The sequence below is a fragment of the Polyodon spathula genome, chromosome 2, assembly GCF_017654505.1.
Source record: "Polyodon spathula isolate WHYD16114869_AA chromosome 2, ASM1765450v1, whole genome shotgun sequence".
NCBI classification, from domain to species: domain Eukaryota; kingdom Metazoa; phylum Chordata; class Actinopteri; order Acipenseriformes; family Polyodontidae; genus Polyodon; species Polyodon spathula.
In genome coordinates this window covers 57,470,011-57,488,917 of record NC_054535.1, presented here as the reverse complement: position 1 = coordinate 57,488,917, position 18,907 = coordinate 57,470,011, and the positions used below count along the sequence as shown (strand labels likewise).

Sequence of the window (18,907 nt, the reverse complement as noted above, 5' to 3'; positions counted from 1 at the left end):
CTATTACATATAGACTATATTTCTAGATTATGCACTTCCTTTTCCATACTTTTTTGTTCTAATTATGTTCTAGTGCAGGGGTGCTGAATCCTGGTCCTGGAGGGTTGGTGTCCTCCTGGTTTTTGTTCCAGCTGTCCCCTAAATAACTTAATTGGACCAACCAAGCACTTATGAGATGCTTAATTGGCCCAATTAAGAAATTTAGCGTACAGTTGGAACAAAAACCAGGAGGGACTCAGGCCCTCCAGGACCAGGATTGGGCACTCCTGTTCTAGTGTAATGAAGAAAATCATTTCCATACAGAAAAGGTTACGCATGTCTACAGTAGGTATGTTTTTATGGTTTTGTTTCAACCGGCAAGGTTTCATTATTGTAGACTGCTATCACTTGTTTGTTCACTGCATTAAACCTGTTTTTATAAAGTTTATTTTCAAATGAATATTTTTAAACAAGGACATTGGAAAATTACAAGACATAATGCATTTTAACCACTAACAAACAACTATTTACATTGATCAGAAAGTTCAGACTAATACCAGTGCAAATGTTAACAAGCCTCCAGTGTGACATTCCTTTGGTAAGTGTTAGTCTGTAACAAAGGATTTGGAATTTGAGTTATCCCCTTAAGAAGTGTGTAGGGGTCCTGTGATTAGGGTTAAGTCCCAGTAGAACGTTTTTGGCATAAGAAGAGCTAGCTGCCTTGCAGAGTACAGTAAGTCTCAATCAAAACTACTATTTTTGATACAATTCAAATACTACTTATATATTTATTCATTCATTCATGTACAGTAAGCTTTTTCTATGTGGAATTTGGGAACTTAATTTTCTAAATCTTTAAAGGTAATTTATTAACTTTATGAATGGCAACAGCTGAATGGCACCATGTTTTAATGTAAAATATTTATAAAAAAAAATGATAACTGTTTCATATGTAGTGTTATTGGGCTGGATTATCCACTTTCTCTTACCCCTTTGTTTAAATATTACAGTTAAAGGAATATTTAATATAAAAACAAACATATTTAAGAATAAAATGAAAACATGAAACAGAAATAAATAATTACAGAAACAGTTTTGGCCTAACTAAAATATAATACCTTCTCAAGCAATGTTCTTTAGTGTGTGGTACCATATCATTTATGTGAAAGTACTAACTATTGCAGCTTTTCAATTGTTAGCATAATTATATATATATATATATATATATATATATATATATATATATATATATACACACACATACACACACACACACACACAATTGTTTTCTCAATTTCTACCAAAATGGTTTAAACATTATGTTTGATATATGTAAATTGATTCGATAAGGATTGTTGCAAACCTAAAATGCTGAGCGTCTGCTGCCATCTAGTGTTTTCTAGGAAACATTTTCAAATAACAATTAAGGTGTTTTTTTGTTAGTTTTTTGTTAAATAGGGTGAAGCTTAAAAACAATGACACTCCTAGCAAATGGATTGATGCTGTGTGCTGTATTCATTCTGTCAGAGACTGGTGTTTTGGTAAGTGCAATTAAAATTATAGATTTTAATTGAGACTTAATCAATGTGAAAAGAACTACCAAGAAACTATCTGAGCTATTACAGTAAACCTATTACAGTGACTGTATGAAAACCCACATCCTGTTGCACTAATTCCAGTTCCATTCCATGTAATAATTGGCGGAAACAATTTTGTTTTTGAAAATTTGTATCTATTTTTGATAAATCCAAAGTCTTACAATAGTTTCTAAATACATTTTAAAAAATGTGAATAATTCAAATGTTTTTTGTGATATATTATTAATTGGGAAAAAAAAAAAAAAACTAATGAAATGTAAAAATGTATATAGAAAACAAGCGATGGAACATATACTGTACACAAACAAAATGTACAGTATTTGATAAAGAAACTGATACTGTTTCTTTTATGCAGTGGTCCGCCTTTGTACAATATTTCAAGCTTTGTTTTACCCAATAGAGCTCAGAAGTCTCGCCACATATTACGTTATAGGCATATATCTGTCTCTGACATGTCATGTTGTACCAACCACTTCAAAGGGAATTTTGGTTTACAAAGAACGCACACAAGAGCAGGCATTATGTATGAATATCTGTGGCAAAGTGGTTGGTAAGGGGAACAGATGTCGAGGTGATGCGGTGCAGGAGTGATGAACAGACAACAGTGATTCAGTGAATAAGTGCTTTATTGCTCTTTTCCAGGTCTGGCGACCGTCAAAAATAATAAATCCTCGGCAATACACAACGTGTAAAGCACGGGGATAATGAAAACAAGGGCACCTCAGGTTTACTTCATTTATTTAAAAGTCACTTACAATATGGTGAAATCCTAGTGGCCTTTTCTACAATATAAATAGACCAACGTTATAGTGCATTCATAAATAAAGGGAGAGGCAGCATTTTTGAGTTACAGGCCTAACCAGAAAAAACTGTTTACAATTTGCAGTCTGGAGCCTTGTAACTAAAATAAAAATTTGCCCAGTTCTTGGAAACAAAAGTTTTTTAAAAGTTCTGACAAAAAAGAAGAAAAAAACAGTTCTAAATGCAAATTCTTTTTAAAACAAATGTAGCTATTTCATATTTTGAGTTTTTTTCTTGAGCAACACTAAGTGATCTACATGTTCTGGTTCACAAAAATCCACTGGCAGGTCAAATTTCGCCGTTGCCCTGATGAGATTATCAGCATTAATAATCCCCCTCCGCTCAGCTTCCGTTTCCCTCAGCTGCCGACAGGCTTGACAGAAACACCCTGAACACAGTGATTGGTAGGTGAGGCTGCTAGAGTGCATGCTAATAAATAATATTATCAGTGTAGACACAAATTAATGCATTCTCATGTTTATGTTGACAAATACAATTTTATTTAAATAAAAAAAAAAAAGAAAAAACAATGTATCGATACAGGGGGCACTATATCGATAGTCATATCATCAAGAAAAATATCACGAATCACTGTGTGAATCGATGAATCGGCACACCATTACTCGAGAGCAGAATGTGTGTTCAGTGTTTCAAGTCTGGGCACTTTGACATTGATATTTCCATAGCAACTCCCACCACCAGGAACCAGAATAATATTCCTCACCTGGTTTGAAGCACAATATCTCTCGCATGGATAACTTTGAAGGTTTTGCCACAGCTGACTCCCTTATTAACTTAACATAAGAACATAAGAAAGTTTACAAATGAAAGGAGGCCATTTGGCCCATCTTGCTCGTTTGGTTGTTAGTAGCTTATTGATCCCAGAATCTCATCAAGCAGCTTCTTGAAGGATCCCAGGGTGTCAGCTTCAACAACATTACTGGGGAGTTGATTTCAGACCCTCACGATTCTCTGTGTAAAAAAGTGCCTCCTATTTTCTGTACTGAATGCCCCTTTGTCTAATCTCCATTTGTGACCCCTGGCCCTTGTTTCTTTTTTCAGGTCGAAAAAGTCCCTTGGGTCAACATTGTCAATACTTTTTAGAATTTTGAATGCTTGAATTAGGTCACCGCGTAGTCTTCTTTGTTCAAGACTGAACAGATTCAATTCTTTTAGCTTGTCTGCATATAACATGCCTTTTAAACCCGGAATAATTCTGGTCGCTCTTCTTTGCACCCTTTCTAGAGCAGCAATATCTTTTTTATAGCGAGGTGACCAGAACTGAACACAATAAGACATTAGAAAGCATTATACTTGATGCATTATCTTTGGGTTGTACATCTTCTAAATACGTTTTCAAGAGGTGTCCAAGGCCTTTGCAATGAATCTTAAAGTGGTACAGTACACCCTGCAAAGTTTACAATAAATTACTGCATTACTCTACCTTTGCTGTGTCCTTTGTTATTTATATATTTTTAAGTACATTGCCAACTATTTTGACATTTTTTATCACACATCATGGGTCAGAAATCATTTGCGCAATGCAATTCTCAACATTTACCCGGGAGCATTTACAAAGAGAAAAAAAAAAAAACTGCTGCCTCCTGCAACAATTCTGTTTTTCTGTTCCCACAGTTTGACACTGATTTCAGTCAGAGCATAGGCATTGTTGCAAGAGGGAGCATGAACTGGATACACCACAGTGTTTAGAAGAGAACATATTTTTCTCCTGGCGAACGTTTCCAAGTAAAATATAAGATAAAATAATTACCTAGTTGATTTACTAATGTTGCGTGAATAAAGAAAAAGCGGGAAAATGGACAACACAGAATACTGCAAATATAAAGTAATGTGTTTCTTGTACACGCATCAGGGGGTTCTGTAACACCTTAACCTACTCCTGAATCTGATGCCTTTCTTTCTGAAACTGACACATGTTTTTTGAAGGCCTCCAGAAGCAGCAGCAGAAGCAGAAGAATGCTGATCAATGACCATGGGACACTGACAACAATAATTAAAAGAAATAACCCAGGTATTTATAACCAGTTTTACCTACAGCTGCTAGCAGGGTATATTCTCATTGACTTAACTACTGTTTAGTAGGATACAATACAAACAGTTGAAGTCTTTCACACACTGGGTTAAACATATTTTGATGTGCTACATGTTAAGAAAGTTAAAGGTGATGTCAATACTTTTCTGAGATCAATGTCAGGCACTATGTGTAGGGTTTCCATGGAATAATACAAATTAGTCTCTCCCTTTTCTCATGTTTTTTTTGGTAATATCTTTCAGATTGTTGGATTGTATTTGTTTTCCATATGTAACACATATGGTAAACAGTAATTCAAGATTCATCAAATTCTATTCTGCCACGACATATTAGATTATACCAAATATTAAACCAACAATAGAAACAGACCATTATTGCTCAGTGATATATAAAATTGAATTCACTTATAAACATATTCATTTATACAGTGATAGTCTAATACAGAATGAAAGCAGGTTAGATGGTGAGTCTTACAGCAGTGCCCTGGTCTGACCCCTTGTTCTCTCTTAAACATCCTCTATTTGTAATGTTGCTCTTTTGGTGTGATTACCTTCAAGACTTCAAATTCCCTTCCCCCAAATGGAAACACATTCTTCAAGACACAGAACCGCGCCCTAGCAAGAGTCTTCCACAGATGATACAAAGTAAATGTTATATAGAAATCCTCCCCAAAAAACAAAAAACAGATTATAGCAGTTAAATGTTATATAGAAATATAGAAAAATAACATATCTCCAACAGGGCAATTTGGGTTTCCATACACTTTTCTTTTAGGGAGAGAAATTATCCTTCAAAATGCAAACAACCTAATTAATATTAATATACTAGAATGTATATTTCAATGTTTCTGTCTGTGTTCCAATTTGCGCCTGCCTCATTTGGCCACCAAAAAAATATAATAAAAAAAGCAAGGAAAACAAAACAAAAACCTAGACATAGCGTTACACAAATAAAAACAACAAACAATTTAAATAAAAAACAACATTCATTAAGACAGCACTGTGTACTATCCATGTATTATTTGCTAAACATTTCTTGACTGCATATATCTTTATTACAAACCTATTATACACTTACATATACAGTGTCGTAAAGAAGTATTTGCCACCTGTCTGATTTTCTGCATTTTTGCACATTTTTCACATTGCATTTGGTCATCAGAGTGAAGTTGTCAGCACACAGGGTCTAGAGGCACATCATGGCACAATTAAAAAAAATTCCTGAAGACCTCTGGAAAAAAGTTGTTGATGCCTATCAGTCTGGAAAAGGTTACAAAACCATTTCTAAGGCTCTGGGGCTTTGCAAGGTTCCCAACCTTGGGGTCGCCATGATAAAAAATGGGGTGGTGCAAAGTTAGTTTTTTCACTCAGCAGTGTGATTGATGTACTACCAGCATAATGGCAAATGCATCATCACTCTATTCAACAAAAGTTTTCAATTAATTGGTCTATTTTTATTAGGATACAGTACCACGTCTGAGCATACAGTACACTTCCCGTTTATAGAGATGCAACTCTCGCACATGGCAGTACTTCTTTCACGCAGGACAGTTGCAACTGCAACACACGTCGCTTCTATGTTCCAGGAAGCTGACATTAAACCATTGTGTATACAGGCTGGTTGAAATACGTTACATGACAGAGAGAAATCTAATATGGATGCTTTTCTGCAAAAAGTTTCTGCTTCGAGCTCTAGCAGTGAAGCTAATGACCAGGATAAGAACAAGAAACAAAAGGAGTGCAAGGCACAAAAGTGGGAATGTGATGAATCCTTCCTTGAATTTGGATTTACAAGTACTGAAGTGATCGGGAAAAAAGGGCTGTGTGTTTTGTGCCAGACTGCGGAGAGCATGAAACCTAATAAACTTAAACGTCACCTGAGTTCACAACACAGAAACATGAAAGAAAGGTCTTTTATCGAACGTTATAAAAAGGAATTGACTTGCCAGAAGTTAAAATTCAAGAACACTATGTCCGTGTCAGTGTAGTCACAGAGGGCCTTGTTTGAGGCGAGTTATCGAATTGCTCGGTGCAGGAAACCTCATACTGTTGGTGCGTTCCCCTTTAAAAGAGACGAGCTGTGAGCGTGTATCAGTCAGCTGCGTGTAGCAGTGACGTTTCAATACACCAGTCGAGAAAGCTTTTTTTATGCAATGTGTTTATATGATGTATTGCATGCTTGCAGATATTGGCAGCATGTTGTTGTAGCTTTTAAATGCATTTGAATTAAACAAAGCAAGCTTCATAAACGCAATGCTTAGCAGCCATTTGTTTAAAATAGCCGAAGCAATATTCAAACCAAGCTGTTTATCGGCTGTTGACAATATCAAGAAAGAGCTCAAAGTACCATGACAGAGATATTGAGGTAGTAGAACCAGGGAGGCAGGGACTTCTAGAGTTAAGAAAGAGCCATCAGTTTACTGTACAGGTTACTGTACATTTACCTTTTGTTTTGTATTTTTTTTTTTTTTTTTTTAACCTTTGTGTGGAGATGGCTTATAGCAAACCACATAGAAACACTGTATTTGTAGCCTAATTAATTTTGTTTATGTTTACTTACTTTTAAAACAGAAAATGTCCCCAATGGTTCTCATGTTTATCTACTAAAATAATTCCTACACTAGGTACTGAAATGCCAGTTTCAGACAGATACTCTAGAGGCGTGCGGAACTCAATTCAAGCAAAATTTTTTGACTAAGTCCCAGTTGAGTGCCACCTGAATCAATTAAGTTCGACTCGACACTCTTTTGACGCTAGCACGCCTTCCTCTGCCACTCCGAGTGGCTTTGGTGCACCTTGGTTTCACAAGGAGCTTGTGACAAGTGTGAGTGATGTAGTGAATACAAAGACAGTCCAGACAATGAGTTTCTCCCCAAAGCATCCATCTTTTTAATAAACACAAAAAGAGTCGCCCTTCTACCAGCAATGGTATCGGGGGAGGGGGTGTGGGGGGTGGTACATGGCGAGCGTTCACACTCCAAAACAAAAAACAATTGTAGTCCCACGTCCGGTGCACGAAAGTGTGCTCTTCAAAATCGGGTCCGTGGTGCGTGCTGATGTTGTGTAGTAAGGGAAGTGCTCAGTGCGGTGTGGACTGGCTTTGTGACTGCAGCCCCTTGCTCTCACTGCTCCTCTGCAACAACAAAACAAACATGTAATACCGAAAACAACAAACACTGCTCCGGCCATCAGTTTTAAAAAAAAAACTAGTTTTTGTTTAATCTGAGCTGCTTTTTAGCATGAGAATATAGTTTACCTACCCTTTTAAGTTGTACCATGTTTTGGCTGTGCACTTATTGTAGCGTGAGGAAAATGAGTGATGTGTATGCATCACATTCTCAAGACAATGGAGAGATAATCTGAACTTTCTAACCTGCCATATAAAACTTCCTAGATGGAAGCACCAATGATGGGAAACAAAATTATATGAATTCTACCAGGGTTGCTAAGACTTATATTTGGAAATGTATGTTTATTAACACATCTTTTTTTTTTAAATCTGATAATTTTGTATATAAAAACCTTTTAACAAACCATTTATGTAGGTGACCTGTGTCTGTTGATGAAATGTTCAAAGCCAAAAGGATCATGGTGTCAGGTGTTCACTGGAAAAGATGGTACTCAGAAACCAAGATGTGTCTGTCCTAAAACATGTCCAAGGTAAGTGTGTATCAGAGGTGTTAAAATGGTGTGTTGGCAACAATTTGGGACTGGTTGGAAAAACAACATAAATATAACTTAACAGCAATGTACAGCATATAAATTATGCAAGGGGCATATTTGGCAGTATCCCGTCAATTTGTCACACACTTTTCATCACCAACAATTCAACACCAGCAACAATTCAATAACTCACCAATTAAGGCCACAATATATCATAAGAGCTGTGCTAAAAACAGAGCTATAATATATCATAAATAACAGATACAGTACGTATTCACTTACAAATTACATAAATAAAACCCATAATGTACTAACTTTTACTAATTCGTGTCCACCCAACTAACAAACAAACAAAAAAAAAAAAAAAAAGAAGAAGTTTGCTTTTCAAACCTTTATTTTAACACTTGAAGTGCCGACATTTTGAACTACCTACAAGCACCGCACTGGTCATTTTCACCTGTTGCGTTTTAAACAGCTGTGATATGATAATGCACCCTCCGTGCTGAATTGTACCTGGTGATGAATTGTTGGTGCTAAATTGTTCGTGATCATAGACCCATATTTGACTGTGCCTCAAAAATAAAGAGTTTCTGAAAACTTTTTTTTTTTCATATTTGGGATTTCTGAGTATGTTTGTGGGATTTTGTTTGTTTTTTATCTGAAGAAAAAAATGAGAATGCATTACTCCCTGTTTTTACATCCATCTGAATATTCACACAATGTGTTTCATATATAGCGATTTTAAACAATGCATAATCTTGATGATTTTCACTACCCTTCGTTTTTATGTTTATTATTTATATTTTATTATATATTTTATTTTTATTAGTGCCGAACTATACAGCCAATGCTTTTGTATTGCCTAGAATTTTATGATTTAGACAAAACAAAAATAAACTGTATGAACATATATTAACATTTATTTAACATCATGCAATTAAAGAAACTACAAAATTATATTGTAAATGTCTAACTGAAGCCCTTAACAGTAGTACAGTATTTTGTGTTAAATTTAAAAAAAAATCACATTTTTTCATTTTTTGTCAGTTTTTGGTAAAGTATATGTTAACATAACATTTTACAGCAGGTTGCATTCGACTTTATGAAGCAAAGCGAGTTAATTGTATAAGGTGATGCAACACTTTTGGCCACAGCTGTACTGTACTTGTTATAAAAGAGAGCAGTTTTTGTTAAATAAATTATTGAACATCTGCTGAAAAACAAGTAGTCGTAGTAGCTTTCAGATAAATATTGGCAAATGCCCTTTTGGTAGACTCAGTTTTTGTTACAGATGATTTTAGAGCATATGAAGGCAAGAGACAATGCACTGGCTACAATCAGACATGGCGCCAAATCACTTCCTGCCATTCAGTGCTTTTCTGAAATGCTGACAGACATATATTGTGTAGTTTTGAGAGATCTGGATTACTGTTCCCTGGGGGTTAAGTTAAGGGCACCACACTCATTTCACTAGTGAGACAGATTTCAACACAATAAAACAAAATGGAGGTTCCCAAGTCACATCGACTTGGTTTTTAAAGTAGTGAAGTATTTCAATACCATGATGTTTTATGGTGTCCTTGCTGGTACATATTTGTTTTACAGTTAACATTATTTATTTTTTATTCTCCAAGTGAGCCACACCCTGTTTGCAGTAACTATGGACGCCAGTATGACAATGAATGTTTGCTGCACAAAGAAGCCTGCCGAAAACACAGACAAATCACTGTTTCTTATCACGGAGCATGCTTAGGTAAGGAACATGTTTACTGTGCTTAGCGGTGAAGTTTTTACTGTTTGAGACCAACCCAGCAAAAGAATACTCTACCTTGCATTTACACATAGTCGATGTTAAGAATATATGTGAATACAAATAAGCTGCATTAATAATATATAAATAAAAGTTGTGCCTTGTCTACTATTGAGTACAATGTTCAGCCTAGTTTCCATTCCATGACAGTCATTTCTTTAACAAGGAAGCAAATCATAAATATTGTGATATCAGTTTATAGATTGGTTTATATAGTTCTACTTTTTTTAAAAGTAAACTTTAGTCACACTCAGTTGTCCATAACTCATATTTTTATATATGCTGTATTTAGAAAATCTTTTACAGTATCGAATAGTTATTCATAAAAACAGGTATATGGTATGAAAATACTGTATGGCAAAAATGTTTATTTCATGCTTTGTTTTAATTTTGATTGTTTTTTTTTTAAGTGTTTTATATAGTGCTTTGGATTCTTGTTGAAAAAAGTTATAAAGCAAAATGTCCTAATGTTAACGAAGTATACTTGAATTATTAAATAATTTAAAGAAAAGTTATTTCTCTTACACAATGTCATGAACAATAAATAGTATTAATAAATTATAATGAATATAATTTGCCATTTTTTTGTTGTTCACGGTGATTTAAATTCTCTGTGAATGAACTTACACGGAATATGTGCAAGGCTGTGAGATGGTGCTTTTGAAGAACCTTATTCTGGATTTGCTTTGAATGTTCCTTTGTCTTCATGATGTAGTTTTTGTTAGGAAATGTACTAACCAACTGTGGGACCTCCCAGAGACAGGTGTATTTAACCTGAAAACATGTGAAACACCTTAATTGCACACAGGTGGACTCCACAACTAATTATGTGACTTCTGAACACAGTTGGTTGCACCAGAGCTTATTTAGGTGTGTCATAGCAAAGGGGTTGTATACTTATGCAATCAATTATTTTCTGTTTTATATTTGTAATTAATTTAGAACAATTTGTAGATTTTATTTTTCACTTTGACATTATGGACTTTTTTTGTGTTGATCATTGGCAAAAACCATTAATTAAATCCATTTTGATTCCATGTTGTAACACAATAAAATGTGGAAAAGTCCAAGGGGTGGTGAATACTTTTAAGAGCCACTGTGTATATAATATACAGCTCTGGAAAAAATTAAGAGACCACTGCAAAATTATCAGTTTCTCTGGTTTTACTATTTATAGGTATGTGTTTGGGTAAAATGAACGTTTTTGTTTTATTCTATAAACTACTTACAACATTTATCCCAAATTCCAAATAAAAATATTGTCATTTAGAGCATTTATTTGCAGAAAATGACAATTGGTCAAATAACAAAAAAGATGCAGTGTTGTCAGACCTCAAATAATGTAATAAGTTCAGATTCATTTTTAAACAACACAATGCTAATGTTTTAACCTAGGAAGAGTTCAGAAATCAATATTTGGTGGAATAACCCTGATTTTCAAGCACAGCTTTCATGCGTCTTGACATGCTCTCCACCAGTCTTTCACATTGATGTTGGGTGACTTTATGCCACTCCTGGCGCAAAAATTCAAGCAGCTTGGCTTTGTTTGATGGCTTGTAACCATCCATCTTCCTCTTGATCACATTCCAGAGGTTTTCAATGGGGTTCAGGTCTGGAGATTGGGCTGGCCATGACAGGGTCTTGATCTGGTGGTCCTCCATCCACACCTTGATTGACCTGGCTGTGTGGCATGGAGCATTGTCCTGCTGGAAAAACCAATCCTCAGAGTTGGGGAACATTGTCAGAGCAGAATCTTGTACTTGGCTTGATTCATGTGCCCTTCACAAAGACAAATCTGCCCAATTCCAGCCTTGCTGAAGCACCCCCAGAGGAGTCCTTATTTTCAGCTTTGCCCAACACCTGGTCATCTAATGGTTAGACGGAGACCTGGAGAGGCCTACAAGCCACAATGTCTCGCACCCACTGTGAAATGTGGTGGAGGATCGGTGATGATCTGGGGGTGCTTCAGCAAGGGTGGAATCGTGCAGCTTTGGCATGAATCAAGCCAAGTACACATGTTCGTTGCCCCCTTAAAACAGGACCCAGGACACGCAAATGGAATTTTATAGCGCTTGCGCGCATTTTTAATAAACACAAACAATAAATAAAACAAACACCTAGCTCTTTTTCGAGCATTACCTGAACACATGATCTTTCCTGACTAACACGGGACAGCTAAGCTGTTTCCCCGTCCACAAACTACAACACACAGTTTCACAACAATACCTTTGACGGTTGCACACGCTCACAGCCAGGCTCTTCACACTACAGCCCTGAATAGACTGGCTGCTGCGTTTAAATACCCTGCACCTGGCTCTAATTTACAATACACACCAGGTGCAGGGGATAACTAATAATTAAACAATAAAACAATTAAAAACCCAAATGTGCATTCTCACGTGTCTTTTGGCAGGGAAAACTTATCCACTTCCCTATGGTATTACACATCCTCCCCCTTGTCTTTTCAAGACACTGGCCCTTTTTAAGTCACCTCCTTCCACCCTTAAAAGACCACCCACCCTCAAGTCCACATATGTCAATTTTCACCCTCTTCCACGGACGGGCTTGAGGACGCGCTTCCCGGGAGGGACCACAAACCGGCGACACGGGACCACATGAGGATGACTGGGGCAACTGCAGCGATGTCCGGGACATAGGCGGCTGCAGCAGTGGGCAGAGGTCTGCCACTGGGGACCGGCGCAGCGAACGCCAATCACCCAGGGGGAGCGAAGCAGTGACCAGGGGGAGCAAAAGCGACTTCTGGGAGCAGCTCAGCAACGTCTTGGTGCTTGGGGAGAGCAGAGTCAGGAACCAATGGAGGAACTGTGGCCGGTGATGCAGACTCCTGGGCTCCAGGTCTAGTCCAGGGAGGTCCAGGCATACCGGCAGGGTGTCCAGGAGCAAGGGGCAAGGGACCATACCTGGCAGCGTCGGACTAGGTCGCTGGGGCGGTGGTTGGGACTGTGGTGGAGGTGGGCTCCTCACCTCCTCCCCCTTGGTTGTTATTTCTCCCTCCGGTGCTGGAGACAGCAGGACTTCTCCCTCAGGCTCTGGAGACAGCAGGGCTTCTCCCTCAGGCGCTGGAGACAGCGGGACTTCTCCCACCGGCTTCCACTTCTGGAGCAGCAGCTCCAGTTCGTTCGGCTCCTGCTCCGGCAGCCCTAGCTCCAGTCTCCACCTCTCATTTTGCTCGAGTTGAGCAGCGGTATTCCTGTCGATCCGGGCGATCAACTCTTTTAAATCCTGCATTTCTGGGTCTTTAGGGGCGTCCACACTTCCTGACACCATATGTGAAAAACATGCAACTCACACACGTTTGTTGCCCCCTTAAGACAGGACCCAGGACATGCAAATAGGAGTTTGCAACGCTTGTGTGCACTATTAATAAACACAAACAAATAAACAAAATACAAACACAAACAAAACACCTAGCTCTTTTTCGAGCACTACCTGAACACTTGATCTTCCCTGACTAACATGGGATAGCTAGGCTGTTTCCCCATCCACAAACTACAACACACAGTTTCACAACAATACCTTTGACGGTTACACACGCTCACAACCGGGCTCTTCACACTACAGCCTTGAACAGACTGGCTGCTGCGTTTAAATGCGTTAAATCGGCTGCGCCGTGGACCGAATTACTCCATGTTTTTTTGGGCAGGGAAAACTTATCCCCTTGAATAGGGAAGATACACTATTATATATATATATATATATATATATATATATATATATATATATATATATATATATATATATATATAATTTGGCACCTGCATATTTAAACAAAAACACACTGCTCACAGAGCGAAAATAAAAGTTTAAACAACTCTCGTTCCTCCTTCGAACACCCACACAGAGTGTAGAGAGCTGCAGGCTTTTATTTACTATGGCCAAGGGTTTATCAAGTTTTTTTCATTCGTAACTAGCAGAGAATGGGCTGCCAGCCTTGCCTCTGCCAGAACACCTTTAAAACAAAACAAAAACACACGGCTTTCGCCATCATGTAGAAATACAATTTTAAATACAAATAAACAATAACCACAGCTTTTGTTGTCATTAAAATACATAATAAATCATAATAAACAAACAAATACAAAACAATAATTTGCACAAGGGCAGAGGGGTTCCAAGTTCTAAAATAACTGCTTTTTTTTTTTTTTTTTACCAGCGTGCTGAGTAGGCGGGCTGAAACAAGCCGGTGGATTCCATTCAACAGTGGGGCGCAGCAGAGCTGGGTCCCAGTGGAGGACTCACACTTGTATATATATTTTTTGTTCAACTGCAAGGCAGTGAAAGAAAACCATGCATACACGCACACGGCAGCAAAAATTTTAGTGTAAATACAACAGACACCACGGCAACTCAGGTGAAATGACTTTTTTAAGCGCACCGAGAGGGTGGGCCGAGACAATCCAGCGGTCAACTCCAGTTTTTTTTTTAACTGCAATAGCAGAGGAAAACACAAAACAACGAGCGTTGTAAGGTTAGAAAAGCAGACTACAATCATAAAGCAATGTAGGCTGTTGAAAAGAAAAAGAGTAAACACTGTGCAGTTGTGCAGCTTTTATAGCTGAGTTCACAGAAGTGGGGACTGGGTACTGTACTCACTGGGGCGCTATGTGCACTAAGCACCGCGTGCACAGAGTCACCGAAGCACCGGAGGGCAGCAAAAGCGGGGAGACCTACCCTTACCGTGTGTAGTCATACACCAAATCAGGACGTAGCATGCACCAGGGGAGACACACAGGCCGAAGCCGGGGCGGGCGCGTGTGCACCGAGCACCAAGGCACCAAAGTACTAATGGCTGAGCTTTCTTTCACCAAGGTACCGAAGCACCAGGGGGCAGCTGAAGCAGCGGTGCCTATCCTAATTCGCGTATAGTCACACACCTGGTCAGCATGCAGCGTGCAGATTCTTGAAGAAGAAAGAAGAAAAAGGCTGAATCAGGAGTCACTGATTCAGTGAAAGCGGCAAGCCAGCTTTCAGCCTGCAGCTTTCAAACTGCAGTTGACTCAAAAGCTATTTTTCACAATACGCTCAGATACCAACACAGAGGGTCTTACTTTACCATCTTAAGAGGCAAAAAGAGACATGGATTTCGTGGAATGATGTTTTTAACCCCTCTGTAGATGAGACAGAGAGCGCCATCACAGGAAGGGCCTATCGGCAACTCTTGTATGCATAGAGACCTCAGAAAATACCTACCAATAGGCAGGCATATCCCATATGTAACGTTTTGGTGGTTGTCTTTGAATTGAAAGGGAACATTTGGTCATAGGTATATATGCAGAGTAAGAGTTCTGCGTAACTCCTTAATAATACTTTTGGGGAGGCAGAGAGAAGGTTCCTGTGCAGTTTTTGTTAATATGTCCTTGGTATTCCTGGAATGGTTCCATTTGAAGTCATTGCAAATCACAAATCTAGTTGCAAGCAGGTCATAACTGATGGAGCCCTCAGATGTATAAAATGTGTTGCGACACACTATAGATGTACTACAGTGGGATAAATAACAGAAACCTGCACACACTAATACTGGGCTTCTGAATAATATACTATGTGTGTTGTGATAAAATATATCTTCTACTTCTGTAATTTCAAAATAAGCAGGTTTACAGTATACTGTATGTGTCTTTGCATCAGCCAAACAAGCACCATGCTCAAAGGAGGACTTTGCTGAATTTCCTTTCCGGCTGCTGAACTGGTTCCTGCATCTGAGAGAAATTGATGAATTTGGGGTAGTTAACGACACAACCACCCAGGCACTGATGACCAAAAAACAGAGAAAAGAGCTTGCAAAGGTCAGTGAGAACAGAAAATTGTTACAAATCCATGCCATTATTGTAACAATACAAGCAAGAGTTCCCTGTAGATAAATGTTTTCTAGTGCAATTCATATTGTCCTGAGCAACTGTAAGAAACAATAGTAAAGACTTCATACCAAATATATGTGAAAAGCATAAACCAACTAACCATTAGATCCATGCCATGCCCTTTCAATTGTGCTAATATGAAGATATTTCTATGTCAAGATTACTTTGCACTAAAGTAAGTGCAATATTAGTGGTCCCTGACAGTGACATTAATATACAAAAAAGTATATTGATCGTCATGGCTTGTTTTGCAAGCCTCAATTAAACATTAATTGATTAATGAATCGACATGGTACCGTATCTGTAGCCTGTCATAGCTAACATTGCTAAAGCTCTTGCTGTTTAATAATAAGTTTTCTCAATGCATGTATGATTATTATTTATAATAATATGTACATTTGTATTTGAAGTGCCTTGTGAAGAGTCTACACATTGTTTTTTGTTTGTATGCATTTATAACTGGTGATTATTATCTGCCCAATATTCAATTAGAAATTGGTTGGTGATTGTAACTCTATCATTATAAGGTTAGGAATCTTCCCAAAAGATATTTTATTGTCTTCATGATAAAAGCTGTTATGGCACTGAAATGATGACTCGCGTGTGAGTTGTTATAAAGGAAGCTGAATAACTGTGTGTTTGTATCTGCAAGAACAGTTCAAGACATTGGGTCTATCAATTGATCTAATCAGTAGAAATGTAAATGTAATTGAAAATGTGCTCTATATACAGTACAAAGCAAACTCTTGGGTTTCAGAATATGTTGTATGTTTTGATACATAAAAAATGTTTAATGAAACTCTAGACTGTTTTGGCTTCTTTAACAGAAATTATAATATAAACACTCTATTTTATGAATAGGGCACAATTGATATATAGTATTATGATGAGTTTTGGTTTTTTTCAGTTATTTTGTTGTTGGTTTTAACAGTGGCAGTTTGAAGTCCTTGATATAAACAAAGATGACATGCTCAGTCAACGAGACCTCGTGGAGTTCCGTTATCGTCTTATGCCTCTAGAGCATTGTGCTGGGGAGTTTTTTAGGTGAGCAACAAGCCAGTGTCAGCACGTCTTGCTTACCATTATAAACTAAACAAACTATATTTGGTAATTCTGCAAACTTTGCCCTGTGATGCTTTACAATGGATGTGTCACTTTACTTTCTCTTATATTATTATCACCATGAGTGTGCCAAGCTTAAAATGAGGTTTGGTGTTCCTAAAGAACTACTGACGTACCTGATAGAAAATGGCTTTTTTAGTCCTGAGTGCTTTTAAAAGGTATTTTATTCATTGTTAATAACGCAGATGTAACTGCAACAACTCGACTTTGTAGATAGTTCCATGATAAATGACTCAAGATTTTTGAAATCTAAATTATCTATAATTAGCTTCACTCTGGCCATCTAATAATACAAAAAAAAATGTATTAGATCTCTACTCAGTTGAGAGGATGTAGCACTTGCACGGTTAAATTGCAGTAATTCTCTTTGAGACTGAACAAAGGACAGATTCTCATTACTGTGGTTTGCCTTAACAAAGTAGACACAATGGTCCAAATGTATCAAATCTTTCTTCCAGTGTGCAATTTGCACAATTTTTAAGAAAAGATAAACTTGTGAAAAACAATTTGGCATAAATTACTATAATTAATCTGAAAACCTTTAGCTCAAAATGAATCTGGTACTACTGCATTGCTGAGAGTATTAAAGACAGGGAGCCAGGTAATTCATTAGCCATACATGACTTGCACTTCTAGCTCAAGTGAAATCTCAAAACCCCACACGTGACAGATAATGCACCAGGAAACACTGTAACATTTATGGAAAGTACATTTAGTACCAAGATTTTCATAACTAGTGACTCACCAGTTAATCTATTGTCCAATATGCTACACGCATCTCAAAACATGAATTGAGTTTCAGCATAACAGGCATAACATAGCTATTGAATCATTTAGTTAATTAATCTTTTAATCCCAATAAAATTATTTTAATTTATTTGGCCATCTAACTCTTTAGACTGCTGCCCCATTGATACTTTTGTTACTGTGGTTACAGGTCATGTGATGCCAATGGAAACCAAAATATCAGGTTAGAGGAATGGATTTACTGTCTTGTGAAAAGGTCAGAGAAGTGGTATGAGGAGTTTATGGGTAAGTGACTTTGCTGGACAGTGTTAAGGTTTGAGCTGAACTTATCACAGAGGTTCTCCCCCAGGGAACACTTAAAATAGTTTAAATAAACAAAACATCTATTGTACTGTAACGTGCTAAAGCTTACCACCTATTACCACTATAAAAGTTTTGCTTACATTTATACAGTGGTACCAAACATTTTAAGTTTCAGGCTGGCATAATGCTGCTTAGTGATATATCCCAACCCATAAAACACTGCAACAACCCTCCCAACCCATAAATCACTGCAATAGCCCTCCCAACCCATAAAACACTACAAACAGCAATTACAATTTCTGATACAGAATCAAATAGCCACCTGTAGATCAGAATAATTGGTTTTTACTGCAAAGCATTTTAAATATAATTGCATTTTTTATTTCTTAATGTCAGAAATACAAAGCAGAGTTCTAAATGCATTAAAGGGAATATGACAGCCCTATAAACACACACAATGATCATTAATGCCCACAATCTCTTGCTTTAATTTTACAGCAAGGAAAATGGGACCGAAGGAGATATGGCTCAAACCCAAACTAAAGGTCTAACTACAAATCATCTGGCATTTACCCTGCCAAATGGATTATAGTTAATTTCAATTTAAATCATGTGTAATGTTCTGTATCCTTATCCAGCAGTGATTTAATATGCAATGGTCCTAAAACATAACATATCTTAGTTGTAAAAGATTCACTGCTGTAATACTGAAATGTTCTCTTTAAGAATTCCTAACAATGTTTTATTATGAATCTATTCCTCTGTTATGTTGATAATAAAGTGATATAATACCAGTCTTTGTAGCATGTGTTTAGGTAACATATCAGTTTATTTTTAATTTTTTTTTATTTTTAACTGCACAGAAACATGACATTTTTATAACCAAAGATGTAAAAAAAAAATAGAGCTCATCATACTGGGTAACTCAATTGAGGATACCTTGTGACGTAAATCAT

The 18,907-nt window shown here is 37.3% G+C and overlaps 1 protein-coding gene and 1 long non-coding RNA gene across 2 annotated transcripts in view; one reads left to right on the top strand and one right to left on the bottom strand.

Annotated features, from left to right (window-relative positions):
* The first annotated feature begins 658 nt into the window (after positions 1-658).
* Positions 659-18,739, top strand: LOC121298640 (SPARC-like protein 1). Its single transcript, XM_041225791.1, has 9 exons — positions 659-712; positions 1,423-1,520; positions 4,326-4,410; positions 7,976-8,090; positions 9,728-9,846; positions 15,550-15,707; positions 16,711-16,823; positions 17,839-17,933; positions 18,450-18,739. The coding sequence occupies exons 2-9, from the start codon at positions 1,455-1,457 to the stop codon at positions 18,500-18,502; spliced, it is 804 nt and encodes a 267-aa protein (XP_041081725.1). The 5' UTR covers positions 659-712; positions 1,423-1,454; the 3' UTR covers positions 18,503-18,739.
* LOC121298648 overlaps positions 7,372-18,907 on the bottom strand; it is a 31,978-nt gene continuing 20,442 nt past the window's right edge. Inside the window, exon 5 of the long non-coding RNA XR_005947300.1 lies at positions 7,372-7,563. This is a non-coding gene — a long non-coding RNA (uncharacterized LOC121298648). The remainder of the gene's footprint in view (positions 7,564-18,907) is intronic.